The sequence below is a fragment of the Equus przewalskii genome, chromosome 31, assembly GCF_037783145.1.
Source record: "Equus przewalskii isolate Varuska chromosome 31, EquPr2, whole genome shotgun sequence".
Classification (NCBI taxonomy): domain Eukaryota; kingdom Metazoa; phylum Chordata; class Mammalia; order Perissodactyla; family Equidae; genus Equus; species Equus przewalskii.
The window spans coordinates 8,538,804-8,560,927 of record NC_091861.1 but is presented as its reverse complement, the minus strand read 5'-3'; the positions used below and the strand labels follow the sequence as shown (position 1 = coordinate 8,560,927).

At 37.9% G+C, this 22,124-nt stretch overlaps 1 protein-coding gene across 1 annotated transcript in view; it reads left to right on the top strand.

The window, feature by feature from the left end:
* DNAH14 (dynein axonemal heavy chain 14) overlaps positions 1–22,124 on the top strand; it is a 417,787-nt gene that overhangs the window by 35,631 nt on the left and 360,032 nt on the right. The window contains exons 4-5 of the mRNA XM_070602297.1: positions 9,337–9,486; positions 21,160–21,290. Of these exons, the coding sequence (XP_070458398.1) occupies positions 9,337–9,486; positions 21,160–21,290 (281 nt within the window). The remainder of the gene's footprint in view (positions 1–9,336; positions 9,487–21,159; positions 21,291–22,124) is intronic.

Below are 22,124 nucleotides of genomic sequence, written 5' to 3'. Positions count from 1 at the left end.
GGATAGGAATACAAGGGCCAGGAAAAGCAAGGGCTTGTTGGCCATGTTAAGGATTTTGGCATTATACTAGGAAGATAAGAACCATGGAAAGATTTTAAGCAAGGAATTAACCTGGTCAGATTTCTGTTTTGAAAAGGTAACTCTGGCTGCAAATTGAAGAATAGATTGTAGAGGAACAAGAATTGATACAGGGAGACCAGTTAAGAGGCTTTAGATATTCTGAAGATAGAATTATCAGTTATGCTGCTGGATTGGTGAGACAGAGGGAGGTGTCAAAGATGGTACCTAGCTTTCTGGTTGGTATAATATAATGAATACTCATGCCATTCACTAAGTTAGGAACCCTTGAAGAAGGATCAGGATTTGTGGGGTCTGGGGGAGGGATCATGAGTTCAATTTTGGACATGTTGAATTTGGAGTACTTCTGGTGCGTTCCATGGAGATGTCAAGGAGGCAGTTGAATATGTGTATCTGGAGCTCAGAGAAGCCAGGGCTGAGATGATATATTTGGGAGTAATCATGTGGGTGGAAATTTAACCCATGCCATAGATGAAATTGCCTAAGGAGAGTGTATAAAGTGAGAGTATAGGGCCGAGGAACTATAGCAATTATGAACCAGATAAAGGGGGATGGCTGCAATGGAAACATGGGATTGGTCAGAGTTAGGCTAAGTAGGATGATGAGGAAGAGAATGAGTGTGTGGTATCGTAGAAGCCAAAGGAAGAGATTGTATAAAAAAGGAAGGAGTGGGTTCCAGTTCAAGATGGCAACCTAGGAGGATCCTGAACTCACCTCATCCCACAGACACACCAAATCTACAGCTAAATTTGGAACTGTTTTGCTGAAAATAACCTGAAAACTGGCTGAGCAGCTCCTACACTTTGGGTGAGGGAGAAAAAACATCAAAATAGTAGGAGAGGCTAAGATACAATCTTGCCATAAATCTTGCCCCCACCCCCAGCGTGGCTACCCGCAATCAGGAAGGAAGTAGGAACCCTGAGGTCCTCTCTGAGGGGTGAAGAGTTTGAACCCCACATCTAGTACCCCAGCTTTTAAGATTTGCACCTGGGAGACGAACCCCCAAAACATCCAGCTTTGAAAGCCAATGGGACTTGTGTCTACAAGACCCAAAAGGCTATAGAGAACTGAGAAGCAGTTGCTAAAGGGCTCACACACGTGGACTCTCCCAACCCAGGGCCCAGCACAGAGGCAGTTAACTGAAAAGTGCCCAGACTTTCTGTGAAAGAGGCATATTTGCTTGTCCTAAAGCATTGGCCTGAGGGGCTGGCATCTAATTTAACACACGTCTAGGGTTCTACTGAAATACTCTAAAGACAGAGGCTGATGGGTGCCCTCTTGGTGCTCTCCCTCTGCCTTGCTTCAGGTTACTAGTGTCTCCCAGAAAGGAGCTTGGACACTCATCTGGCACCCCAGTTTTTGTGTCTGAAGCCCAGGGAACAGCTCTAGATAGCCTGGCTCTGGTAGCCAGAGAGGCTTATGGTTGCAGGTCCCACAGGACTGTAACAAATGGGGAGAGTTCTTCATTGGCTACCACCTGGACACAGCGTGGAGGCAGCAGACTGAGGTACCCAGTCTTTCTGTGAAAGAAGCCTATTAGCTTGTCTTCATAGCTTCAGCCTGAGGGGCAGGTTTCTAGTTAAACATACATCTAAGGGCTGACTGTAATCCTCTCCAGAGACCTCGGAGGGCAGGTGCTATCTTCATGCTCTTCCTTTGCTGTGCTCCAGAACATGGAATTCTCCTGGAGGGGAGCTTGTACATGCATCTGGTACCTCAGTTTTTATGTCTGGTCTCCTGGTTTGTGTGGCTGCCATCCAGGGGATGCCCTTGATTGCCTGCCTCTGGTGGCCAGTGAGGCCTTGTTTGGCCATGGGACTGTAACATATGGAGAGACACTTGTTGTTTCATAGCCCCCAGGGCACAGTGCAGAGGCAGCAGACTGAAACACAACCCCAGTCTTTCTATGAAAGAGGCTTATTTGCTTGTCTTGGTGCTTTGACCTAAGAGGCAGACTTCTTGTTTGGTACGCATCTAGAGGCTTATTGAGGTGCTCTTTGTGGACAGAAATCATTGGGTGCCATATTCACACTCTAACCCTGCCTTGTTCTGGGTCATTGGAATCTCCTGGGTAGGAGCTTGTGCACTGGTTGGGTACCCTGATTTTTACAGCTGTCACCTAAGATTCCCCCTTGATCATCTGGCTCTGTGACCAGTGGAGCTTGCACTTGTGGGTCCTGTGGGACTGTTACAATGGAGAAACAGTTCTTAATGGGCTACCCCTCCGCCAGGGCACAGAGCAGAGACAGCAGACTAAAATGCACCCTCAGTCTTTCAGAATAATCCAATGTTGTAAAGGAGGTGGGTTAATCACTTATAAGCTAGTATGAAGGTTAAAAGACCAAAGTAGTAAAGAGAACCTTAGCTGTAATAATTTGTTAATGGATGCACAGGATAAAAAGATGTAAATCGTGACATCAAAAACATAAAACATTGAGGGAGAGGAGTAAGAACGTAGACCTTAAGAATGCATTCAAACATAAGTTGCTATCAACTTAAATAGATTGTTATAAATGTAAGTTATTTTATGTAAGCCTCATGGTAACTGCAAAGCAAAAACCTGTAGTAGATACACAAGAGATGATGAGAAAGACTCAAAGCATAGTACTGCAGAAAATCATCAAATCACAAAGGAAGAGAGCAAGAGAAGAAGAAAGGAACAGAGCAATTACAAACAGCCAGAAACTAATTAACAAAATGGCAGTAACACCATACTTCTCAATATATACCTATATACCTATCAATAGGTATACCTACATACCTATCAATAATTTAAATATAAATGCATTAAATTTTCCGATCAAAAGACATAGAGTAGCCAAATAAAAAAACAAGAGCCCTCTGTATGCTCTATATGCCATGTATATGCTCTGTATGCCTACAGGAGACTCACTTCAGATGTAAAAGCACACATAGACTGAAATGAAGGGATGGAAAAAGATATTTCATGCAAATGGAAACCAAAATAAAGCTGGGGTAGCTACACTTATATCCGGCAAATGACCTTTAAGACAAAGACTGTAATAAGAGACAAAGAAGGTCATTATATAATGATAAAGGGGTCAGTCCACCAAGAGGATATAAAATTTGTAAATATTTATGTACCCCAAACAGGAGCACCTAAATATGTAAAGCAAATATTAACATATCTAATACCCTACTTTAATACCCTACTTTCATCAATGGATAGATCATCCAGACAGAAAAATCAATAAGGAAACATTGGCCTTAAGTGGTACATTAGACCAGATTTACTTAACAGACATATGCAGAACATTCCATCCAAAAGCAACAGAATATGCATTTTTCTCAAGTGCACATAGGACATTCTCCAGGATAGATCATATGTTAGGCCACAAAACAAATCTTAATAAATTTAAGATGAATTACATCACATCAAGCATCGTTTCTGACCACAATTGTATGAAACTAGAAATCAATTACAAGAAGAAAACTGAAAAATTCACAAATGTATGGAGATTAAACAACATGCTACTGTACAACCAAGGGTCAAAGAACATATCAAGAGGGAAATCAAAAAATCCCTTGAGACAAATGAAAATGGAAATACAACATAAAACTTACGGGATGCAGCAAAAGCAGTTCTAAGAGGGAAGTTCGTAGCAATAAATGCTACTTAAAGAAAAAGGAAAGATCTAAAATAAACAACCTAACTTTAAATCTCAAGGAACTGGAAAAAAAAGAACAAACGAAGCCCAATGTTAGCTTAAGGAAGGAAATAGCAGAGATCAAAGCAGAAATAAATGAAATAGAGACTAACGAGACAATAGAAAATATCAGTGAAACTAAGAGCTGATCCTTTGAAAAAGTAAACAAGATTGACAAACCTTAAGCTAGACTCACTAAGAAAAAGAGAGGACTCAAATAAAATCAGAAATACAAGAGGAGACATTACAACTGATACCACAGAAGTACAAAGGATCATAAGTGATTACTATGAACAATTATATGCCAACAAATTGGACAACCTAGAAGAAAGGACTAAATTCCTCGAAACATACGAGCTACCAAGACTGACTCATGAAGAAATAGAAAATCTAAACAGACCAGTTAGTAGAAAAGATTTGAATCATTAATCAAAAACCTCCCAACAAACTGAAGTCCAAGACAAGACAGCTTCATTGTGAATTCTACCAAACATTCAAAGAAGAATTAATAGCAATCGTTCTCAAATTCTTCCAAAAAATATAGGAGGAAGGAACATTTCTAAACACATTTTACAAGGCCAGCATTACCCTGATACCAAAACCAGACAAGGATGTCACAAGAAAAGAAAATTACACATCAAAATCCCTGGTGAGCAAAGATGGAATTCTCAACAAAGTATTTGCAAACCAAATTCAACATTACATTAAAAGGATCATAAACTATGATCAAGTGGGCTTTATGCCAGGGATACAGGGGTGGTTCAGCATCCACACATCAATCAATGTCATACACCCATTAACAAAATGAAGGATAAAAATCATATGATCATATCAATAGATGCAGAAAAAACATTTGATGAAATTCAACATCCATTCATGATGAAACACTCAACAAAATTAATATAGAGGGAACGTATGTCAACTTAATAAAGGCCATATATGGAAAGCCAACAGCTAACATCATACGCCTCAGGAAAAAGATAAAGATGCCTGCTCTTGCCACTTTTATTCAACATAATATTGGAAGTCTTAGCGAGAGCAGTTAGGCAAGAAAAAGAAAGAAAAGGCATCCAAATTGGAAAGGAAGAAGTAAAATTGTCACTGTTTGCAGATGATATGATATTAAATATGGAAAATCCTAGAAACTCCCCCCAAAACTATTAGAACTAATAAGCGTATTCAGTAAAGTTGCAGGATACAAAACCAATATACAATAATCTGTTGCACTTCTAATCACTAATAATGAACTATCAGAAAGAGAAATTAAGAAAATAATCCCATTCATAAATTCATCAAAAAGAATAAAATACCTAGACATAAATTTAACCAAGAGGGTTAAATACTTGTATAGTGAAAACTACTAAACATTAATGAAAGAAATTGAAGAAGATACAAATAAATGGAAAGAAATTCGATGTTGATGAATTGGAATAATTACTATTATTAAAATGGCCATACTACCCAAAGCAATCTACAGATTCCATGCAATCCTTATCAAAATTTCAGTATCATTTTTCACAGAACTAGAACAGACAATCCTGAAATTTGTATGGAACCATAATAGGCCCCAAATAGCCAAAGCAACTTTGAGAAGAAGAACAAAGCTGGAGGCGTTATGCTTCCTGATTAAACTGTATTACAAAGCTATAGTAATCAAAATGGTACAGTATTGGCATAAAAACAGACACATAGATCAGTAGAACAGAATAGAGGGCCCAGATTTAAACCCACGCATACGTGGTCAATTAATTTATGATAAAGGAGCCAAGAATATACAATGGTGACAGGACAATCTCTTCAATAAATGGTGCTAGGAAAAATGGACAGCCATATGCGAAAGAATGAAACTGGGCCACTATCTTAAACCGTACACAAAAATTAACTAATAGATGAAAGACTTGACATAAGACCTGAAACCGTAAAACTCCTAGAAGAAAACATAAGTGGAAATCTCTTTGACATCAGTCTTGGCATTGGTTTTTTGGATTTGACACCAAAAGCAAAGGCAACAAAAGCAAAAATGAACAAGTGGGACTACGTCACTCTGAAAAGCTTTAGCACAGCAAATCAACAAAATGAAAATGCAGCCTACCAAAAAATGAATCGTCTGTGCAAATATGATTCGAAAGTCACATATCTAATAAGGATTAATATCCAAAATGTATAAAGAACTCATACAATTCAATACCAAAAAATAATTTGATTAAAAGTTGAGCAGAGGATCATTTTTCTAAAGAAGACAGTTTTTTAAAGAAGACGTACAGATGTCCAACAGATACATGAAAAGATGCTCAACATCACTAATCATTAGGGAAATGCAAATCAAAACCACAATGAGATATTGCCTCCTATCTCTTAGAATGGCTATTATCAAAAAGACAAGAAATAACAAGCGTTGGTGAACTTTCAGTGAGAATGTAAGTAGGTGTAGTCACTATGGAAAATAGTATGGAGGTTCCTCATAAAATTAAAACTATAACTACTATTTGATCAGCAATTCCACTTCTTAATATCTCTCTGAAAGAAATGAAAACTCTAACTCAGATAGATATATTTCACATCCATGTTCATTGCAGCATTATTCACAAGACATGAAAACAACCTGTCTCCATCAATGGACAAAAATGTGTGTGTATGTATATATTATGTAATGTGTGTATAATATATATATTGTGTAATATTTTTCAGCCATAAGAAAGACATCTTGCCATTTGTGACAACAAGAATGGACCTTGAGGGCACTATGTTAAGTGAAATAAGTCAGACACAGAAAGAGAAATACTGTATAATGCTACTTATATGTGGAATCTAAAAAAAACCAAACCAAACAAACTCATAGATACAGAGAACAGATTATTGGTTGCCAGAGATAGTAGGCAAAATGGGTGAAGGTAGTCAAAAGTACAGACTTCCAGTTATAAAATAAGTAAGTCATGGAGATGTAATGTACAGCGTGGTGACCTAGTAATAATACTGCACTGTAAATTCAAAAGTTCCTAAGGAGTAAATCTTAAAAGTTCTCACAAAAGAAAAACGATTTATAACTATATGTGGTGATAGATGTTAACTAGACTTATTGTGCCAATCATTTAGCAATATATACAAAAATCTAATCATTAAGTTGTACACCTGAAACTAATATAATGTAACTTGTCAATTATATCTCAATTTAAAAAGGGAGGAATAGTCTAAAGCATCAAATAACACTGATAAGTCAACTAAAATGAAGACTGAAAATGTCCATTGAATTTATGGATCTGAAGGATATGTCCCTTGAGTGCTGTTTTAGTGGAATTCTGAAACATGACTGGAATGGATTAAGTCGATGAAGAAATAAAATAGTGATTTTATCAACTCTCTTGAGAAGTTTGACTATGAAGAAAGGCAAGATATAGATTGCTAACTAGAGGGAGATATGGTCTATGAATAGGTTTTATTTAAGATGGGAGCTGCTTTGATATGGAAAAGAAAGGAATCATTAATAATGTAAGCATGAGAGGGTAGGTCTAAACAAAAGGTGGAAAGGATTGGTTTTGGATGGGAGGAGGAACAGACACCTTTATTAACTCAGGAGGGCAGTAGGAAGCGATGGATGCTGATGTGGCTTGCTTGGCTTATTTGGCAATGGCAAACTGAAGTAATTCCCATCTGATGCCTTTCATGTTCTCTGGTAAGTAGGCATTGAGATCAGTTGAAGTACACAGATAGGAAGGTAAAGATTTGGAGAATTGAGGAGCGTGGGGAAAATCTGAAACAGCCATTGACAAGCCAGAAGAGCAAGTTAACAAGACAAACAGTAGGATTTCAGGTTTGTGTTCAGGGTCCATTTGTGGTTAATTAAAGTGAATTTAGGGGGTTACCAGTCCACCCATTTGTGGGCCTTTCTCTAGTAGCACGGGACTGTGTGGATGTAGGCATAGACAGTACATAAAGTTGGGTTCCTCCAGGGCTGATGTTTTGCCATATAGGTGACACCAAAAGAAGAGGGTTTAGGATATGGGCAAGAGTGGTGTTTAATGACAGTATAATCTCAACTGGATGAAGAGAAAGATGAAAAAAATAAAGGGATGATGGATTGTAAGAAAGTAATGGGGCAATGAACTGGAGATACCAATGGTCAAAAAATGGTGATGTTGGGAATATTAAGCAAGCTAGAAGAATAGAGGCCAATGATGACAAGCACTAGGATGTAATCTTGGGAGTGGGTGGTCGAAGTGGACTAGAGATGTCTAGAAAGTGGAGAAGGGGACATGGTATCAGACAGGTCGTAATTCGTGAACACTGAAGTCTTCCAGAACGATGGCAGATTTAATATGGAGAAAGGTCCTTCCTGGAGCCAGGGTTCCAGATTAATTGAGACCAGGCAATTGATGGATGTCAGTGAAGAGTGGAAGAGTATGATGCAGTGGAAAGGCATGAGCTTCAGAGGAGCAGGACTTTTTTTAAGAGGGCAAGTTGTAATGATTTGGAAGTGGTAAATGGGGAGCAAGGAGGAAAACAAGCCTACTTTCTAATCCTGAGGTATGTGGGGTGTCGGAGTATAAACAACCACTACTTGAGAGAGTTGCATGTTAGTGGTGTCTTTAGGAAATAACTAGGTTTCAATAAGGCAAGGAGATGGGAGATACTCTTAGAATAGATGTTAAAGATAAAGGATGGTTTTCACAGTTATTTCACATAAACTTTCCACTGAAGCTCACATTTTCTCATTGTGATCTCCTGAACTGTCCTTCTGTTTTCTTATCTTTATCTCATCTCCAGCCCTCTCCCCTACTCCCTAAATTAAAAACCTTACCATCGTTCAACATTTGATTCTTTGGAACAGGACAGGTATGTGATCTCCTCTGATTATATAAATGGGAAATTCTCTCTCTCACTCCTCTGAATTAGGACTGTTGACTGAAATAGAACTTACTGGCTATTTCATTTGTTCTCATTTTGTTTTGTTTGTACTTATTGTGTCTTCTTTCCTATTTGATTGTAGCTAAATGCCTTACACTCCATAAATATTTGTTAAATCAATGAGGAGAAAAATAAAACCTATTTGCTTTTAAAAAACTCTATTTTCAATAATTTCCCCATTCTTCTTCTTGTTGAAAATCCACCAATCAGGTAAGTCGTAGAAGGAATATGAGAAATAGGTTCTGTGTTACTTTTCTGCATTTGGATCTAAGCATCTTCGGGGCTCAGTTACCAAATTACAGTTAATAAAAAGAGTTTTGTTATGTGTTTATTTCACATGAGGATTCACATTTTAAAGATTTATTGTAACAATGAAATTGGTACTAACATATGAGATTTAAACATATTAACTAATTTAATTCTTAAATGCTATGAGGCTCTTACTGTAACAATCTTCATTTCAAAGGTGAGTAAAGTAAGGTAGACAGCTAACTTACAAAGCAAATGACAGAACTGTGAATGGTAAAGCTTATAACTGAGCTTGGAACCAAGACGGTTTGATTCAGAGGCTGTGCTCATAAATAGTATAATGATATAATGATCAACTATATTGCTTGGTATGTGGAATTATCATAGTGTTATTTATAGCTCATGCTGATTATTCATCTAATAATGGTTTTATTTTCAGATTACCTTCAAGAAAGCAGAACTCAACAAGATGAACTTCCTCCAGAACCAGTTCCCCATAAGAAAAAAGAGAAACCAAAGGAAAAAAAGGATCAAACTTACGCTTGTCCAAAAGTTAGGAAAAAAAGCCTTATGTCATTTGATAGAACAGGTATGTGGTATCACTGACCCAACTTATTTAGAAGATACTACATTTTTTCAAATTATTCTGTGGTTTTGTGTGCTCATAATGGATGCTGATTTTAGAAGAAATAGTCTTACTGAATTTTGTGTTTGGTTGCTTAAAAAGGTGTTAAAATGTTTTTCTATCTTTTTGAAAATCTAAAATATTAATAGATTAAAAAATTGACAGTGATGTCAGCATCAAGGTGGAGTGAATCATTCCCTTTGTCTCTCCTCTATGTTACAACCAGTCTGACATCCAGTGATTTCTTGCACAGCACTAGAATGCCTGAGTGATCCATGCATCTATACATCTGAAGGTGGGTGGACTGGACCTCCAGGAGGCAGTAGAACTAGGGGATCAGCTCCTTCCCTCTCTCCTGTGGGTGGCAGACAAAACACGGATCCTCACACCAGTGTACATGGCAGTGACCACAGGCTGCAAGGGCAAATACAGCACTCTTGACTTGGCCTCTACCCCCAGCCTCAGCAGTGATGGGTGACACACACATCCTGAGGCTTCAGAACACAGAAAAGACCCAGCCCCCTCTTTCTCCCCTTGCAGTGGTCTTGGTCTCTCCAGCAGTAGGGACAGCAACCAAAACAGCAGGACCAGGATGCCCTGACATGAGGTTTCATAAAGTACACCAGGGGACACCAGTGACCTGAGACTGTATGGCGAGCACCAACACTTGTAGCTTAGCCCCTACTCCTTCTCCAGCAGTGGCAGGTGGCACCTGCAACCTGAGGCTTTAAGGAACCTCAGCAGAAGCTGAGACCTAGCCCCACCTGGTAGCACCCCGGACACCAGCTCTACCAGCAGTGGGGGCTGCATACAAGAACCCAGGCCCCTGACAGCAACAGTGACAACTGTGAACCCAGCACCCCTGGCAGTCGTGCTGCCAGCATCCCCAGATAACCCTAGAGCAGCAGCACAGACGGTGCATGGGGCAGCAGCATGTGAGCCTGTGGAGAGCAAGTACGGAGGGGACCATGAGACCCGTGTGACCCTGGAAGCAGTAGAAATGCTCACAGCCTCGTGACCTCAGTGGCAACACCTGAAACTGCAGCAAGATCAAAAGGAGCAAGGCATCAGCAATATCAGAGGCACAAGTGGCACAAGAAGGGCACTGTAAACACTAGCAGAGGCAGTGGAGAGTGGAAAGTGCAGGCTCTCAAATACAAGCAGAAGCAGCTCAGAACCAAAGTAACCAAAGCCTTTCCCAAATAAGAATGGTGGTTACTACAACAAATACACTGACAGAGGATCAATTCATCAAACTCCACAAACAAGTTCAGTAACACAGCAGAACAGAAAGTGAATGACAGATCTCTAGAAACCAAACTTGAAGTCACAGAAGATTACAGTCTGACTAACAGAGAATTCAAAATATTTACCATAAAGAAACTCAATGAGTTACGAGAAAACTCAGAAAGACAGTTCAGTGAGCTCAGGAATGAAGTTAACTAACAGAAGGAATACTTCACCAAAGAGGCTGAAGCTCTTAACAAAAAAAATTCTAGATATGAAGAAAAAAATTAATGAGATAAAAAATAATGTAGAAAGCATAAAAAATAGAGCAGAACTTGTGGAGGAGAGAATCAGTGAGCTTGAACGTAGAAACCTAGAAATGCTTCAGGTGGAGAAGGAGAGAACTAAGATTTTTTAAAAGATGAAGAAATTCTTTGAGAAATGTCTGACTTAATTAGGAAAAGTAACATAAAGATTATAGATATTGCAGAGGGAGAAGAGATGGAGGAAGGAGCAGAGAGATTATTCAAAGAAGTAATAGCTGAGAACTTCCCAAACCTGGGGAGGGTACTGGACATGCAAGTACATGAAGCTAATAGAACTCCTAATTACACCACTGCAAAAAGACCTTCTCTAAGGCATATAATTTTAAAACTGTCAAAATTCAATGACAGAGGAAAAATATCAAGGGCAGCAAGAGAGAAGAAAATAAGCTACGAAGAAACTTCTATCAGGCTTCTAGCAGATTTCTCAGCAGAAACCTTACAGGATAGAAGAGGGTGGAATGATATATTCAAAATACTGAAAGATAAAAACTATTATACAAGAATACTCTATCTGGTGAAATTATCCTTCAGATATGATGGAGAAATAAAAGCTTTCCCAGACAGACAAAAGCTGAGGAGGTTTGTCACCACTGGACCTGCCTTACAAAACATAATGAAGGGAGCCCTCCTACCTGAAACAAAAAGGCAAAGGTTTACAGAGCTTTGAGCAAGGAGATAAATAGACAAAATCAGAAAATTGCAGCTCTCTATAAGAATAAGTTATCAAACAATTATAAAATAAAGGCTGAAGGGAAAGAAAGCATCAAAAATAACTATAAATGCTTTGATTTGATCACAAACTCAAAACACAAAAAAGAATACTTTGTGACAATAAAACCATAGAGGGGGAAAGAAAAGGGATGGAACCTGCATAGAATAATGGAGATAACAGGCTATCAGAAAATGGACTATCTCATCTATAAGATCTTTTATACAAACCTCATGGTAACCTCCAAAAATAAAAAAATCAGAGCAGTCACAAATCATAAATAAAGAGAAAATTGAGAAGACCATCACAGAAAACCACCAAGCCGAAATGGCACACAGAAATACAAGGGAAAAGAAACCTTGGAAATATAGAACAACTGGAAAACAAGCGATAAAATGGCATCATTAAGTCCTCATGTATCAATAGTCACTCTAAATGTAAATGGATTGAATTCTTCAATCAAAAGACATGGACTGGCTGGATGGATTAAAAAACAAGCCCCAACACTATGCTGCCTCCAGGAAACACATCTCAGCTCTGAAGACAAACATAGACTCAGAGTGAAGGGATGGAAGATGATACTCCAGGCAAAAATAGCAAGCAAGAGAGAGCAGGTGTGGCCACACTTACATCAAATGAAGCAGACTTCAAGATAAAAAAGTCAATGAGAGACAAAGGTGGCCATTACATGATAAAAGGGTATGCCACCAAAAAGATGTAACACTTATTAATATATATGCACTTAACACAGGAGTACCAAAGTATATAAAGCAGCTATTAACAGACTTAAAGGGAGAAATCGATAGCAACACAATAATAGTAGGGGGCCTTTACACCCCACTATGTCAATGGATAGATCATCCAGAGAGAAAGTCAACAAGAAAACAGTGACTTTAAATGAAACACTAGACTAGATGGACTTAACAGATACGTATAGAACTTTCCATCCAAAAGCAGCAGAATATACATTCTTCTTAAGTGCACATGCAACGTTCTCAAAGATAGACCATATGTTGGGAGACACGACAAACCTCAGTAAATTTGAGAAAACTGAAATCATATCAAGCATCTTTTCTGACCACACTACTATGAAACTAGAAATCAGCTGCAAGAAGAAAGCTGGGAAAGTCACACACATGTGGAGACTAAACAACATGCTACTGAACAACTATTGAATCAATGAAGAAATCAAAGGAGAACTAAAAGAATACCTAGAGGCAAGTGAAAATGAAAATACAACTTACCAACTCTTATGGGATGCAGCAAAAGCAGTATTAAGAGGCAAATTTATAGCAATACAGGCCTACTTGAAGAAACAAGAAAAATCTCAAATAAACAGGCTTACCCTATATCTAAAGAAGTAGAAAAAGAAGAACAGACAAAGCCCAAAGTCAGTAGAAGGAAGGAAATAATAAAAATCAGAGCAGAAAGGAACAAAATAGAGACTAAAAAAACAATAGAAAGGATCAATGAAACTAAGAGCTGGTTCTTTGAGAAGATAAACAAAATTGACAATTCCTTAGCCAGATTCACTAAGAAAAAAGAGAGAGAAGACTCAAATGCATGAAATAAGAAATGAAAGAGGAGAAATTACAATGGATACCACAGAAATACAAAGGATTATAAGAGAGTACCATGAAAAGCTATACACCAACAAACTGGATAACCTAGAAGAAATGGATAAATTCTTAGAATCATACAACTTCTCAAAACTGAATCAAGAGGAAATAGAAAATTTGAATAGAACAATCACAGGCAGAGAGATTGATAAAGTAATCAAAAACCTCTGAAAAAAATAAAAGTCCAGGACCAGACAGCTTCTCTGGTGAATTCTACCATACATTCAAAGAAGATTTAATTCCTATCCTTCTCAAACTATTCCAAAAAGTCAGAGGATGGGATGCTTCCTAACTCATTTTATGAGGCCAACATTACCCTGGTACCAAAACCAGACATGGACAACACAAAAAAGGAAAATTACAGGCCAGTATCACTGGTGAACATAGTTTCAAAAATCCTCGATAAAATATTAGCAAATCCAATACAACAATATATTAAAAGAAAGTACCCCACAATCAAGTGGGTTTTATTCCAAGGATGTGAGGATGGTTCAACATCTGTAAATCAATCACTGTGATACACCACATTAACAAAATGAAGAATAAAAATCATGTTATCACCAAATGCAGAGAAAGCATTTGATAAGAGCCAACATCCATTTATGATTAAAATTCTGAATAAAATGGGTTTAGAAGGAAACCCGACATAATAAAAACCTCAACATAATAAAGGCCATATATGACAAACCCACAGACAACACCATACTCAATGGAGAGAAACTGAAGCCATTCCTCTGAGAACAGGAACAAGACAAGGATGCCCACTCTCACAACTCTTATTCAACATAGTACTGGAGGTTTTGGCCAGAGCAGTTAGGAAAGAAAAAGAAATGAAAGGGATCTGAGGGACCAGACTGGTGGTGCAGTGGGTAAGTTCACACATTCCACTTCACCAGCAGCCTGGGGTTCCCCAGTTCAGATCTTGGGTGCAGACCTACGTGCAGCTTGTCAAGCCATCCTGTGGCAGGCATCCCACATACAAAGTAGAGGAAGATGGGCATGGATGTTAGCTCAGGGCCAGTCTTCCTCAGCAAAAAATGAGAAGGATTGGTGGCAGATGTTAGTTCAGGGCTAATCTTTCTCTCAAAAAAAAAAAAAAGAAAAGAAAAGAAAAAAAGGGATCCAAATTGGAAAGGAAGAAGTGAAACTCTCACTATTTGTAGATGACGTGATTCTATAAATAGAAAACCCTGAAGAGCACACCGAAAAACTGTTAGAAATAATCAACAAATACAGTAATGTTGCAGTATACAAAATCAACATACAAAGATCAGTTGCATTTCTATACACTAATAACAAAGTAGCAGAAAGAGAAGTCAAGAATACAATCCCATTTACAATCACAACAAAAAGAATAAAATACCTAGGAATAAATTTAACCAAGGAGCTGAAAGACCCATACACTGAATAGTATAAGACATTGTTGAAGGAAATTGAAGAAGACATAAAGAAATTGAAAGATATTCCATGCTCATGAATTGGAAGAATAAACATAGTTAAAATGTCCATATTGCTACCTAAGGCAATCAACAGATTCAGTGCAATCCCAATCAGAATCCCAATGATATTCTTCATGGAAATAGAACAAAGAATCCCAAAATTTATATGGAACAACAAAAGACCCTAAATAGCCAAAACAATCCTGAGAAAAATGAATAAAGTTGGGGGTATCACGTTGCCTGAATTAAAATTATACTACACAGCTGATGTAGTCAAAACAGCATGGTACTGTCAGAAAAACAGACACACAGATCAATGGAACAGAACTGAAAGCCCAGGAACAAACCCACACATCTATGGACAGCTAATCTTTGACAACGGAGCCAAGAACATACAATGGAGAAAGGAAAGTCTCTTCAATAAAGGATGTTGGGAAAAGTGGACCATTGTCTTACACAATACACAAAACTTAACGCAAAATAGATTAAAGACTTGAAGGTAAGACCTGAAGCTATAAAACTCTTAGAAGAAAATATAGGCAGTACACTCTTTGATATCAGTCTTAGCAGCATCTTTTGAATACCATCTCTTCTCAGGCAAGGGAAACAAAAGAAAAAATAAATGACACTACATCAGATTAAAAAGCTTCTGCACAGCATAGGAAACCATGAACAAAATGAAAAGACAACCTACCCCTGGAAGAAAATATTTGTAAATCATATATCTGACAAGGGGTTAATTTCCAAAATATGTAAAGAACTCATACAAGTCAACGACAAAAGACCAACCTGATCAAAAAATGGGCAGAGGATATGAACAGGAATTTTTCCAAAGAAGATATACAGATGTCCTACAGACACATGAAAAGATGTTCAACATCACTAATTATTAGGGAAATGCAAACCACAAGTACAATGAGATATCACCTCACACCCTTCAGGATGGCTGTAATTAATAAGACAAGAAATAATGAGCGTTGGAGAGGATGTGGAGAAAAGGGAACCCTTATACGTTGCTGGTGGGAATGCAAACTGGAGCAGCCAGTATGGAAAACAGTATGGAGATTTCTCAAAAAACTAAAAATAGGAATACCATATGATCAGGCTATTCCACTACTGGGTATTTATTCAAAGAATGTGAAATCAACAATTCAAAAAGATTTATGCACCCCTATGTTCAATGCAGCATTACTCACAATAGCCAACATATGGGATCAACCCGTGTGCTCATCAACGGGTGAATGAATAAAGAAGATGTGGTATATATATACCATGGTATATATATACTAAATCATAAAAAAGACAAAATTGTGCCATTTGGAACAACATGGATGGAGCTTGAGGGTATTATGCTAAGGGAAATAAGTCATATGGAGAAAGACAAATACCATATGATTTCACTCATGTGGAAGATAAACAAATACATAAACAGGGAGAACAGATTAGTGGTTCCCAGAGGTAAAGGGGGTGGGAGGAGGGCGATAGGGGTAAAGGGGCACATGTGTATGGTCACAGATAAAAAGTAGACTACTGCTGGTGAACTCAATGCACTCTATGCAGAAACTGGAATATAATAATGTACACCTGAATTTTATACAATGTTAAAAGCCAATATGACCTCAATAAAATAGAAAAAAAAGAAAAAATTGACAGAGAGTATTCAATTAAGAACAATCTCTGGGGCCGGCTCCGTGGCCGAGTGCTTAAGTTCACACGCTCTGCTTCGGTGGCCCAGGGTTTCGCCGGTTCAGATCCTGGGTGCAGACAGCAGACATGGCACCGTTTGTCAATCCATGCTGAGGTGGCATCCCACATGCCACAACTAGAAGGACCCACAACTAAAAATACACAACTATGTACCAGGGGGCCTTGGGAGAAAAAGGAAAAATAAAATCTTTAAAAAAAATCTCTGAATGTTATGGTTATAGAAGTACAAAAAATATAAGGTTGTATGGTTTTTTCTTTGTCCTTTTAGTAGAACTTTGTGGTATCATTATACCATAGAGTTTAAATCCCCATATAAATAATTCATTTAACCAGATTTTCCTCCACTAGCGTTTTCCAGTTTGTACTTTCTCTATACCTGTACTTTCTCTGTACCTGAAATTCTTAATTGTATTACTATTTTAAGTTTTATAGGAAAAAGGAAACTTTTCCATTTTTCACTGAAATGCCATGGTCCAGGGCAGATATATCATAAAGCTATTGAAGCTTAAACTTCAGGACCTCTCACTTACTGGGGCTCCATTTTTTAAAAACGAAGATCCTCAAAATTACAAATGCCTCAGTTGGCACAAAACCTGCATGGATGGGATGGTGTTCACCCTCTTATCTAATTCCCTCCCCTGGAGTTTGGGCAGGACCTGTGGCTGCTGCTAAACAACAGAACATGGTGAAGGTGATGGACTGTCACTTCTGTGATTCTATTACATTATATAAGACTCCATCTTGCTGGCAAACTCATTCTAGACTCTCTGGTCTGCCGGCTTTGAAGAAGCAAGCTGCTACGACTTCTACAGTCAACAAGCTGAAGTAGAGCCTTTCCCAGTTGAGCTTCCAAATGAGAATCCAACCCTGGCCAACGTCTTGATTGCAGCCTTTGTGACTCTAATAGAGGGCCCAGTTAAGCCATATACAGACCCCCGCCCACAGAAATGTGTGTTGTTTTAACTACTAAGTTTGTGATGAATTCAGAAAACTAATACAATGGATCTCATTGCACAAATACAATCACTGTGGCTGTGCATTAAAAATTCTTAGTAATTTGGCACATTGTTCTTTAGTGTTTTGAAACTGATATCAGTGTAAGAAAGAGTAACAATTTAGGCTTAATGGCTGCTAGATAAATAAAAACAATCTAATCCTTTAATGGTTAAATTTCTTCAATTTGTTACCCTCATTTAGCTTCTATAAACCCACGCAGACATAGACTGGTAACCACTTAAGTATTTAGGCTTTTTAAAAAGATTTTTTAAAAAATTATGAAAATTTAAAATATAAAAAGTAAAGAAGTCATTTAACAGATATCAGTGTACTCACTACCTGGATTTAACAGAAATTAATATTTTATTATTTTTTTATAGGAAGTTGTAGTAGGCAAAATTCTAAAATATTCTCCAATAGTCCCACCCCCTGTTGTACACACCTTGTATAATCCCCTCCCCTTGAGTGCAGGCAGAACCTGTGAATATGATGGAAAATCTTTCCTATGACTATGTCATTTTATTTGACATTGTTGAGAAGTAACTAAGGTGACTTTGAGTTAATCAAAAGGGAGATTATCCTGGGCAAGCCTGCCTTAATTAGATGAGCCTTTAACAGAAACCAGAAACAGTAGCAGGTGCCATCCTGCTGACTTTGGAGGGGCAAACTGCCATGGTGTGGAGAGGACCACATGGCAAGGACATGAAAGTAGACTTTAGTAGCCGAGAAGATCACCTGGCCAACAATTAGCAAGAAAATGGGAACCTCAGTCATGTAGCCACAAGGAAATGAATTCTGCCAACAACCTAGGGGAACTTGGAGGCAGTTCTTTGTCCAAACAAGCTTCAGTGAGGGCCTAGTCAGCCAACATCTTGATTTCAGCCCTGTGAGACCTTGAGTAGAGGACTCAGCTAAAACTTGCTAGACTCCTGACTCATGGAAGTTGTGAGATAATAAATTTGTGTTGTCTTACACCAGGTTTTTGGTAATTTGTTACATAGCGATAGAAAACTAATGCCAAAGTAAAATGGTACAGATCCAGCTAAAGCCACTCCCACCTTTTCCTTTCCCAGTTCTCTTGTCCCAGTTACAATTAGAGTCAGCTACAACTATATTGAAATTGGTGACTGTCTTTTCCATTGATGATTTTATATGTTTTCTACATTTGTATGTATTCATTGTGGTTGTTTAAAAATTTGTCCGCTTCTTCTTTGACACTCCTTCTTCAAAAGGTGGAGTCTTATTCCTCTCCCTTTAAGCGAAGGACAGACTTAGTGACCCACTTCTAGCAAATATTAATAATATTGTGTGTAAGCTCCTGCTGTCTCTTTTGACTCACTCTCTGGGGGAAGCCAGCTGTCATGTGAGACACCTAAGCAGCCCTATAGAGAGGTCTGTGTGTTGAAAAACTGAAGCCTCCTTTTGATAACCATGTGAGGGAGCTATCTCGGAAAGTGATCCTTCAGCCCCAGTCCACGTCTTCAGATGACTGCCACCCTGGCCAGCATTTTGACTGCAACCTCATGGGAAACTCTGAACCAGAACCGCTGAGCTAAGCTCCTTCTGAATTCCTGACCCATAGAAACTGTGAAATAGTAAATATTTATTGTTTGAGGACAATTAGTTACACATAGATAGATAATTAATACATCCATAAAATGAATGGCATTATTTTGTGTATGCAGAAGCTCACACACAATATTTATATTCTCCAACTTTTAATTTTTTGCCAGTCTGATGGGTGAGAATGGCTTTTTCATTGTCATTTTAATTTGTGATTCCCTGATTACTAGTGAGATTGAACATCTTTTCATATGTTTACTGGCTGGTTTCCTTTTCCATAAATTGTTTGCTCATCTTTCTATCAAAATGTTTATTTCTTATTGATTGGGAAGAATTCTTTAAATATTTGGTATATTAATCCCTAGACTCTCATATAGGTTATAAACATTTTCTCCCAGTTTGTTAATTCTATTTTAACTTTGTTTATGGTGGCTTTTCTTCTGTATAAATTGCTAAGTTTGAAGAAGTCAAATTTATTATTGTTTTCCTTTTAACATGCTTTGATTGTTTTTCGGAGGCCTTTTGCTCCCTCAGGTTTATAAACATATTCTCCCATATTTTCTTCTAATACTTCCATGATTTTCTTTTCCACTTTACTTCTCTAATCTATCTATAATTTATGCTTCATATCAGTGCATATTTTTCTAAATGGCTAACCACTTTCCCATTATGATTTAATGAACAGTTGGTCATTCCTCTATTGATTTGAAATACCAGCTTTTTCCCTTATTAGATTGTCTTTTAAAATGGTCTATCTCTAGACTCCAATCTGTTTTACTGATCTGTTTTTCTTTTCCTATGCCAACTCTGTGCTACTTTGATTTCCATAGGTATATGTTTTTCTCTCTGAGTCTGTAATGTTTATCCTCTTGTCTAGACGTACACAGTTTGTGCCATCCCCTAGTATTAATGTTTTCAGTACCTCCCTTTCTCTCTTTTATACCTAATGTTAACTAGCTTTCTTTTGAATTGAGTATTTTTAATTTATTTCCATGTTTAAGCAACTGACATGGCCCAGACTAGGGTAGGAGAAGTGAAGTGCCTAGGATATGAAATTTAAAGAGGAACTTATTCTTAAGGTCATGCAGTGCCTTATCCTAGTCCTGACACTGTTTTATACAATAGCTCAAGTCTCATTTAATCCTTAGCAAAGAGGTTGTGTTCATCAGCTGGTGTTTGTGATTTCTGGAGAACCAGAAATCTTGAACAACTTTGTAGCATTGTTGGTTTTGCCAGCATCGTTTTTGGCATGCTTCTCCTCCCATGATTTATTTTATCAAGAAAAGAAGTTTTAGGGCTAAGAGGACAACCTGTAAAGCATGGTGAATAAACACCAAGAAAAGAGAATGTTTCAAGGAGAGAATCATCAGCTGCTAAGAAAGATAAGGTCTGAAAGGTGTCTGTTGGATGGGTATCCTTAGGAAGCTATTTCCATCTGACACAGTAGTCCCTTCTGTTCTGATCCTACTGGCTCTGCTCCAGCTTAGACCTTTATTTAGAAAAGCCTTCTAACTGGCTCCTGTTCCAGTGTCTTCTCTTGCTAACTACCTGTGTTATTGCAGAATTAGGTCTTTTGTGATAGCTTTCTTTTTTTTTTTTTTTTTTAAAGATTTTATTTTTTCCTTTTTCTCCCCAAAGCCCCCCAATACATAGTTGTATATTCTTCGTTGTGGGTCCTTCTAGTTGTAGCATGTGGGACGCCGCCTCAGCGTGGTTTGATGAGCAGTGCCATGTCCGTGCCCAGGATTCGAACCAACGAAACACTGGGCCGCCTGCAGCGAAGTGCACAGACTCAACCACTCGGCCACGGGGCCAGCCCCTGTGATAGCTTTCTTAAATGGAAAAATATTATTCCTTCTTTCCAGCTTCTGTTAAAATTGAATTTAAACTATATTTTCTCCTCCAATTATAGTCTTTGTGTAAACTTTAAGAATAAGTTACCATTTAAATTTTTTTTATGTATAAATATTTGAAATATTATGCACTATCCTTAAGTAATGCCTATATTCACACCTTTATTGGATCATTTTTTTCTTAATGTTCTAAACCAGAACCAAAGGATGGTGATGTGATAAGACATATTATTAGGCTAAGAGAAAAGTTGGGTTGGCAAACGATATTACCACAGAACAATTGGGAATACGGAAGTCCCCAAACTGCAGTTAAGAAGATTATTCTAAAGGTAGTATTCTATTTTATTCAGCTTTATAATATAAAAATTAATATTTGAAACTGTATCAATCTTTATTTCATTCATTTCAGATATCACATGAAAATTAGCCCTTATCACATTATTATTATATTGATATCAAATTCATTGTTTCATGGCAAATGCTTATAAAAAGTGTTTGACATCATTTCATTTCGCTTATTTAAAGAATAGAGAACAGATAAAACATTTGTCTGAACTTTGAATCTGCTCTTACGTTCCTGTTTATCAGTTTTTTGTGATTTTTAAAAGAAATCCTAATGTACTTTTGTAACATTCTATCCTTCTCACTCTCTTGCTCCTTGGTGCCTAATTTTCTGTCTCATCATCTCTATATTTCCATATCCTTTCCATTTTCTCCTTACTCATTAGCCTCTTCAGAGAAATTTTATCTTGTTCCTGGTCACATGACCAGAGGGTACGAGCTGTGAGGTGTGACCTCGTCCCCAGGCAAGCAGTGTCAGCATCACCTTGGAACTTACTAGAAATACATATTCTCATCTCCACCCCAGACCTTCTGAGTCAGAGCCTCTGGGTGGAGCCCAGCAACCTGTATTTTATTGAGCTCTCCAGGTGATTCTGATGAATAATTGAGAACCTTTGCTCTAGACCACAGGTCAACAAACTTTTTCTGAAAAGGACCGGATAATAAATATTTTAGGCTTTGCAGGCTATGTGATCTTTGTTGCAATTACTCAGTTCTGTCATTGTAGTGCAAAAGCAGCAATAGAAAATACATTAACAAGTGGATGTGACTGTGATCCAATAAAGCTTTACAAAAATGGGCCCCTGCTCTTGGCCACAGTG